The sequence below is a fragment of the Pongo pygmaeus genome, chromosome 2 (assembly GCF_028885625.2).
Source record: "Pongo pygmaeus isolate AG05252 chromosome 2, NHGRI_mPonPyg2-v2.0_pri, whole genome shotgun sequence".
In the NCBI taxonomy this organism is placed as follows: domain Eukaryota; kingdom Metazoa; phylum Chordata; class Mammalia; order Primates; family Hominidae; genus Pongo; species Pongo pygmaeus.
Window position 1 is genome coordinate 150,438,122 of NC_085930.1, and position 8,950 is coordinate 150,447,071.

Below are 8,950 nucleotides of genomic sequence, written 5' to 3' on the forward strand. Positions count from 1 at the left end.
AAGCAAACATTAATCTCTATATATGTGTGTATACATATACAGGAAATGTATGAATATATATTCATTATATATATATGAATATACATATATTCATTGTATATGTGTATATATATTCATACATAATATGTGTGTGTGTGTATATATATATATATTTTTATACATTTCCCACATAAATAAAAGTTCTTTAAGGTCCTAATAATTTTTAAGTGAAAAGGAGTCCTGAGACCAAAAAGTTTGAGAATCACTGAACCAGATTTCTAGATCTTTAAGATCATTAATTCACTCAACAAATAATTGTGCCTCCTGTGGCCAGGCATTTTGTAGATACCGAGGATAATGTGGTGATAACATGTTTCCTGCTCTGATAGAGTTTTACATTTGGGAGGGAAGAGACAAACGAATAAATTAACAAGATAATTTCTGACAGCAGTAGGTTTAATGAAGCCATAAAGCAGGACACATATTCCTGCACGATCTGTGCGCCTGCTCAGACGTAACACCCTGCAGCGCAGCAGGCAGATTCAGCGGCGTCGCCCCAAAAACGCCCAAGCCCTCTCAGTTGCCCTAGGACGGCGAGGGCGGGGCCTTCCCGCCCCACGGCGCTGGCGTCAGGTGACGCCACTGGGCCGCGCCAGCCAATAGTGGGCGGCCGGGGTCTAGGCACCACGGTGGCTGGCGGCCTGCGGGCGGCGCTGTGGCCCGTCGGGCGGCCCCACAGAGCCGCCCTAGCCTTCCGCCTTCCCCAAGCCAACGTCTCCGCCGTCGGCTCCGCGGCGCCGCCATGGCCGACGTGGAAGACGGAGAGGAAACCTGCGCCCTGGCCTCTCACTCCGGGAGCTCAGGCTCCAAGTCGGGAGGCGACAAGATGTTCTCCCTCAAGAAGTGGAACGCGGTGGCCATGTGGAGCTGGGACGTGGAGTGCGATACGTGCGCCATCTGCAGGGTCCAGGTGATGGGTAAGCGCTGCACGCGAGGCCAGGGTCGCGCTGCGGCCTCCGGGAGCCGACTTCGGGGTTGGGAAGGGACGGGCGTCCGCCAGAAGCCTCGGAAATTGCCCTGCCTGGGAGAGTGGGTGGAGGTCGCCCTGCCCCGGTGCCGGAGGAACGCGGAGCCACGCTCCTGCTGCGGCTCCTGAGGGCTGCGGCCGCCGCCTGGGGCTGCGGGGTTGTGCAACAGGCGCCCGGCGCTGGGTGGTTGGTGTTCTAGGGAGAGAGACGGGCAATAAACGGAGGTAAACAAGGTAATTTCAGGTAGTGATGGGTGTGACCAAGAAAGTAAAACCGGGTGATTGTTGGGAATTAGCAGGAAACACTTCGGTTTGTGTGGCCAGCCCCAGCCCCTGCTCTAAAAGCTCATCACCAGGTGGTGAGGGTAAAGGCCGTGATTCAGCAGTGAGCTTTAATAGTCTTGGTCACCACCAAAGTGATGCTCCGGAGTCATCTTCCACCAAACGACACCCTTAGTTCTCCTCGAGGGACGCAGGAAAGCGTTCACAGCCATTGCATTTCCGGATTAGCTTACCGCCGCTCTTCGAATGGGCTTTTAAATCTGGATTGATTTAAGACGGGTCAGATAGCACTAGCGTGACTTGAAGGGGACAGTGTGGTTCAAGAATATCTAAGTTTCATGGAAGCTGAAGAATTGTAAGCCCTTTTTTTCAGAAACGTAAAACTTCACCTCCATCACACCCCCCCCTCCATATCGGATGCCATTTTCTGGAGAAGATACTGTGCTGCTCTGAGTCATGCCTTTGTGGAGAACCCTCTTACAAATATGTCTTCTTTCTGTGATATTTTGAGTTAAAATATTAGACCAAGTGAAACTTTTCAGAACAGCTTAATCTTGTTATATTTTATATGGTTCTAAGATCTCAGACCACTTTGAAAAGCAGGTGCTATTTAAATGCAAGTTGTATTTTCAGATAGGGCATTTAAAATTACTATGAGAGCATCTTCAGTGGAGTTCTTTATTGAGGGTAGTTAAAGAAAACGGACATTTGTATCGTTTGAAAACTGTGACTTGTCTTGAAAAATGAGAGAATTGGAGAACCTAAAGAGAATTGCTCACCTTAAGGGGGGGTGAGACTTTAAATATACCAGAATCAAGAGATTTCTCAGTTTATGCTCTTTTGTCTTTTATTCCTAAGGGCTTGTTTCAAAGAGGATTTACAACAATTGGATTCAGATATTTTTATCTTTCTCTTTTGAAAGACCTTGATATTAGACATGACACACTTATTTTACATGGATCACTTGAGCCCAGGAGTTTGAGACCAGCCTAGGCAACATCGCAAGACCCTGTCTGTACAATTAAAAATTAAAATAAAAAAGCTGACCAGGCATGGTGGCCTCCAGCTACTCTGGAGGCTGAGGTGGGAAGATCCCTTGAGCCCAGGAGGTCGAGGCGACAGTGAGCCTTGTTCCTGCCACTACCACTATACTCCAGCTTGGGTGGCAGAATGAGACCCTGTCTCAGCAACAAACAAACAAAACATATTAGGCTTTAAAAGTATCTAGTTTATTTGCCAGCAATACAGCTGCCCCTACCCCCACTTAGGAATCATAATTTCCAGTTTGGGAAGCATTTTTAACTGATCCAGGAGACCCTTTTTTTTTTTTTTTTTTTTAAGACAAGTTTCGCTAAACATTTTATCTCCTAAATTTCCTTTAGTTTAAAGGAAACTAAGCTTTCACTTAGTTCCTTTCCAGTTTAAAAATAATGTTCCCAAAGGATATTTTCAAAAGATTTATCTCCCAAAAAGCTATTTCCTCCCCAAAGGAAAAACATTTAAAGAGTAAGTGGAAATGTGTAACCTGAAATAATGATTGAAACTTTGCAACAAATAAACTTTACTGAGAGATTTTAATGTAGGTCAAAGTATAGGCTATAAATGACACATTTCATCATAAACTTTCTGATTATAGCAAGTATTCTGCTACTACAGGATCAGTCTTGCATATTTACAACAGCTGTACTTTGGGTTCAGGAAATTATTCTAGGCTAGACCTTTGTATTTTGTTTATGAGGTGTTAAAACCCACTTAGAGGTCAGGTGACAACAGAAGGAAATTTTTTTTCCAGACTTCCTAGTCCTTACCCTAGCATCATTCTAAAAGCTGTTACTGTACTCCTTAGAATGTGCTGTTTTAGATTCTAGGAAGATCATTAAAGCAATTTTTTATCTTCTATCTGAAACTTTAGGAATTTGTGTAGATTTGGGTCAGTTTTGATAATCTACATCAGAGCTATAAGTGTAATTCAGAGATTCCTAGATTCAGCAACAAGAACCCACTTAGTTCCCTTTCCTTAGTATTTGGAATTTGTCTCACACACTTGTGATTTATTATACTTTCTGCTCTCAAGACTTGCCTGTCAGCCCATTCCGATATGGATAACACTCTCATCTTGGTTTCCACTCTCCTCCCTTCATTCAGAAAGGAGTGATGATTGCACAGTGAGCAAGTGCTGATGAAAAGGGGAATAGGTTTGCTAGTACGGCCAGTTATAATAGCCAGAGTAACCCTTCATGACTGTATTACGTTGGATATTTCACATAACTTTTTGGAGCCTTATTTTCCTAATTTGTAAAGAGGCAGTTGGGATCACCAACCTTAATATTAAAATTCTGTCATTGCACAGAACTAGCGCCAGATTCAGGTAGGATGTCTTCACTGTTATATCACAACCCTTATGATATTTAGTTGTTTGTCTACGTCCCCATTTGCTGGTGAGCCCCTTGAGACCCAGCCTTGGTCATTTTGGTGTCTCCAGTGCATAACTCCTTGCACAGAGGAGATAGTAATTGTGGAATTGAAGAAAACCTCAGGAGGCAGTGGTTGTTTTAAATCCACACTGAAGAGACTAGGGCAGTGGTGTTTTTTTAAGGGTAAGAGCATGTGGAGAGGAGCAAACAAATGCCTGAGCAGAATCCAGTGTAAGAAGAGAAGCAGGCTTCAGCTTCACCGTGTTTCTATTTTTACAGAATTATTTTTCTCCTATTTATGTTAAAAACTATTTTCTGTTGGTTCGAACTTCCTTTTACCCAACTCTGACTCCTCTTCCAGCTAGTGAATGAGTCCATTTTTGGTCCCTAAAATATTCTATATTACTTTTTTCATTAAGCTGATAGTATTCCAGATTGAATTTTGAAAACTTCTAGTACAGCCTTTAGGAACTCATTTTTAGTATTTACACCTACTCCACTATATTAGAAGTTACTATAAGCTCATGGGCAGTTTATTTTCAAGACACCCTTTTAAACAACCCATACATATAATGTTAGTATTTGTTTATATATACATCAAGAAATTCTAGAAGGATACCCAAGAAACCAGTAATAAAGTAATTTATTAAAATACTTTACCATTGTTGGGTAAATGCTTTGGACTCAGACTTATCTGTATTTTCTTTCTTTTTTTAAAAAAAAACCTTTTATTTTAGGTTCAGGGGTCCAAGTACAGGGTTATTACATAGATAAACTTGTGTCACAAGGGTTTGTTGCACAGATTATTTCATCACCCAGGTATTAAGCCTAGTACCCATTAGTTATTTTTCCTGATCCTCTCCACCCTCCAGAAGGCCCCAGTGTGTGTTGTTCCCTACTGTGTGTCCGTGTGTTCTCATCATTTAGCTCCCAAGCATTTTCTTTCTTTTTTTTTTTGAGACGGAGTCTCGCTCTTTCGCCCAGGCCGGAGTGCAGTGGCGCTATCTCGGCTCACTGCAAGCTCCGCCTCCTGGGTTCACGCCATTCTCCTGCCTCAGCCTCCCGAGTAGCTGGGACTACAGGCGCCCGCCACCACGCCCGGCTAATTTTTTGTATTTTTAGTAGAGACAGGGTTTCACCGTGTTAGCCAGGATGGTCTCGATCTCTTGACCTCGTGATCCACCCGCCTCAGCCTCCCAAAGTGCTGGGATTACAGGCGTGAGCCACCGCGCCCGGCCCAAGCATTTTCTTACAAAGAAAAAACCTTAGTGTTTAGGGATATCTAGTATTTACTTATTTTATCTGTAAAATTCTCACCAGTTTGTATCATCTCCACTTAATATATAAATACCTCACGGTATTGGCCCTTTTTTACAGATGAGGGAATTGGAGTTCGTAATTGGTCCGAGGCCATGAACCTAATAAATGCCAGTGAAATGGGATTTGACTGTAGATCTGGCTCCGCAGCCCTTGCTTTCCCCTCTGTCACACTGGCTTCTCACCAGCCTTGTCTGGATGATTATCAGTAGCAACCTATTGGAAGCATTCAAAGCAGTTTATTTTAGAGAAACTCTCAAGTGTCTTAGGATAGAAAGTAAAAAGTTGCTTCTTATGAGTTGCTAAAGGAAAGCTTCTGTGTCAGTAAGTATGGATGACTTTAAAAAACTTGTTTATGAAAGAAGCAATTTTTTAAATTTAATTTTTATATAACTTATATATTCATATAGTTCAGAAATTGAGGAAGGTATGTATATTACCTGGAAGAGGAGTGAAAACTCTCCTTCCCATTCCAAACCCTCCCAGTAAACTTTATTATTGGTTCCTTGGGTATCCTAGTGTTTCTTGATGTATGTATAAACAAATGCTAACATATATATATGGTTTATTTAAAGGGTGTCTTGAAAATAAACTGCCCATGAGCATGCCCAGTAAGCGTATAGTAACTTCGAATATAGTGGAGTGTGGCATATTTTTCTCTAGTAGTTTTCTCTATTGGCACTGTCAGGACATCTTTTCATCAGAGCCTGTAAAAATAGAGGATTTGTTAACCCTTGTGAAATTGCTCCTGGTTATAATTAGTAGAATGCCTTGTACTTTATTCCTCTTTAAGTAGTTATGTTCAGATGAGAAATTAATAGTATGAGTCTTTATTGCCATCTCTAACCCTTAGGGCTTTTGACTTTGAAGTGTCTGGTTTTTAAAAATTGCATTCTGAGCATCAGAATGAGAATTGTTATTTGTTTACTTTTAGATGCCTGTCTTAGATGTCAAGCTGAAAACAAACAAGAGGACTGTGTTGGTATGTTGTAATTTCGTTCTCTTGCTTTTTCAACTGAAGGTTTTCTCTCAGTAGGGATGTTTTGAATTTGAAATTAAGATTGACTTTATCAATACACAAAAATAAACTGTAAAGCAGTGATCCATTATTAATATAAAATATGTTGGTTCTCAAAAGAGTTTAATGGAATGAACCTGCAAAACCTTTTATTGCCATAATTAAGAAGAATTGGTTATGTATTCCAGACATGGTCATAATAAACATTTTGGTAATCAAAAATTAAATATTTTCTATTAAGAAAATTATAAAATCAGAAATTTATCAAAACCTTATTTGAATTTTGGCTATGTTATAGGTCACTTTTGGTTCTAATAAGGCATTTCACTTTTCAATACTCTTATAATACAGTATTTAACTTTAAAACCAGAGTAGAAAAATTCTAAGTCTCAGGTATATTTTTGGAATGTGGTTTGTGTATCAAATTTTCTTTAAGAGTCTTAGACTACAAAAGTTGTTGTAGGCTAAATATTTTAGGCAGTTCAAAGATTTTTATGCCCTAGTTCTTGAGGTGATCAAGTCTAGATTGCTATATAAACATGTTTATAGATTTTCTTAGAATAAAAGATTGGCTTTGTATTTTGTGTTTGCATGGTGTACATAGAACTTCTTAATATTGATTCTTGCAGTTTTGATCCATTTCTTCCTCCTGAAACGCTTAGAATGTTTCACCCTTGCTTCCTACCCCCTGTAGCCAATTTTCATAGGCTTTTTTTTCTTTTTTTCTGCCTTATTTCTTTCATTTAATCTTTTTCTCTTGTCATATAGCTCAGTTGATCAAGCAAGGGACAGATGAATCCCAAATTTGAGATTGCATTCTAGATTGTGGATGATTTCCCTTGTTTTAAAGTTTTTCTTTCATGCTGCTTGTTTAAAAAGTATTAATTTGGGAATTGTGAGGGGCAGGCTACTTTCTTTGATCACAGAGAGACCTCTCTCTCCAGCCAGCCACTTTGAAAATTTCATCCTCACATGAGGAATTGCACTGCTTATGGATGACTTAACACAATTCATCACTTCTAGAAAACAGCTCAGCTCAGATGCACAACTGAATGTTTAGAAGCATGTTATTTATAATAGCCTACTGCATACTACAAACATTTACAACTCATTCTGTCTTGGTAAATAAAAATTGGAAGGACATTTTTCCATAAAATAAAGCCCAGAAGATCTCTAAGGTCAGTGCATGACTGAGAAGGTCAGATCTAAGGAAGGTTCAAGTCCTTTCATCTCCTAACTTCAAGAAGACAGCATGTGGAGCTGTATAGGAACTAGGGGTCATCACATCACCCATAGATTCTAGAACAGGGATGGAAAGGCTCTCAAACAGTGACTTATGTCTCTGTGTAACTTACATATTTAAATTTCTGTTTCTTTATAGATAGAAAAACATTATTTTGGCCAATTAACTATCTTTTTTCAAGATTATTATTTGTAATATAAAATAAGCTATAATTTTGAGTTCAGTGTTTAAATTGAAATATGTAATGTCAACTCTTCTTTTTCTTTCTTTCAGTGGTCTGGGGAGAATGTAATCATTCCTTCCACAACTGCTGCATGTCCCTGTGGGTGAAACAGAACAATCGCTGCCCTCTCTGCCAGCAGGACTGGGTAGTCCAAAGAATCGGCAAATGAGAGTGGTTAGAAGGCTTCTTAGTGCGGTTGTTCAGAGCCCTGGTGGATCTTGTAATCCAGTGCCCTACAAAGGCTAGAACACTACAGGGGATGAATTCTTCAAATAGGAGCCAATGGATCTGTGGTCCTTTGGGACTCATCAAAGCCTTGGTTTAGCATTTTGTCAGTTTTATCTTCAGAAATTCTCTGCGATTAAGAAGATAATTTATTAAAGGTGGTCCTTCCTACCTCTGTGGTGTGTGTTGCGCACACAGCTTAGAAGTGCTAGAAAAAAGGAAAGAGCTCCAAATTGAATCACCTTTATAATTTACCCATTTCTATACAACAGGCAGTGGAAGCAGTTTCAGAGAACTTTTTGCATGCTTATGGTTGATCAGTTAAAAAAGAATGTTATAGTAACAAATAAAGTGCAGTTTAAAACCCAACTCTTACTCTTAATTTGTTCCTAATATGTATTTTTGGCAGGGAGAGGGAGCGGTCCATGAAATCTTTATGTGATATGAGGATTTTAAGTTTGGGCCAGTGAACAGGGTAAATAAAATTTCACTTTTGGGCATATGGAATTTTGATTGCCTTTAAAGTTACTATTCTCTATCATTGATTCATCAAGAAAACCTAGATCTGCACTCACCTTACTGTTCAGTCATTGAGTGGTAAAGGACAGAAGTATTTTCTAGTTCTGGTCAGATGATGTAATTTTTCTTTTTTCTTGGGGGGGGAAGGTGAAGTCTCGCTCTGCCACCCAGGCTGGAGTGCAGTGGCATGATGTCAGCTCTCTGCAACCTCTGCCTCCTAGGTTCAAGTGATTCTCCTGCCTCAGCCTCCCGAGTAGCTGGGATTACAGGCGTGTGCCACCACACCCGGCTAATTTTTGTATTTTTAGTAGAGACGGATTTCCCCATGTTGGCCAGGCTGGTCTCAAACTCCTGACCTCAGGTGATTCGCCCACCTCGGCCTCCCAAAGTGCTGGGATTACAGGTGTGGGCCACTGCGCCCGGCCCAGATGATATAATTTAACTGTGTTTTAGGTAACATGTTAATGAGGGAAAATGTTTACCAGTGTAGCATTGGATCAAAAAGTTTATCACACAATGTTTTAGTAAATGGTTTATTCTGCTTACCTTATTTGAATTGTCATTATAATTTTATGTGTAACCTTAAACTAATGTCAGGTAAACACTTTAATTTGAAAAAATTCATATTCATTTGCTCTTTCATTTGACAATAATAAAATTTAAGGTTTATTACCTGGAAACAGTGCAAGAAAATACTAAACTT

General features: G+C 40.1%; 1 protein-coding gene across 2 annotated transcripts; it reads left to right on the top strand.

Annotated features, from left to right (window-relative positions):
• Positions 1–489: 489 nt before the first annotated feature.
• RNF7 (ring finger protein 7) lies at positions 490–8,097 on the top strand. Of its 2 annotated transcripts, none has more exons than XM_054480204.2 (3): positions 490–956; positions 5,954–6,001; positions 7,554–8,097. In XM_054480204.2, the coding sequence occupies exons 1-3, from the start codon at positions 782–784 to the stop codon at positions 7,670–7,672; spliced, it is 342 nt and encodes a 113-aa protein (XP_054336179.1). In that variant the 5' UTR covers positions 490–781; the 3' UTR covers positions 7,673–8,097. The 2 variants fall into 2 exon arrangements, with proteins under 2 accessions (XP_054336179.1, XP_054336180.1); XM_054480205.1 differs by having other exon boundaries at positions 639–949.
• Positions 8,098–8,950: the final 853 nt, after the last annotated feature.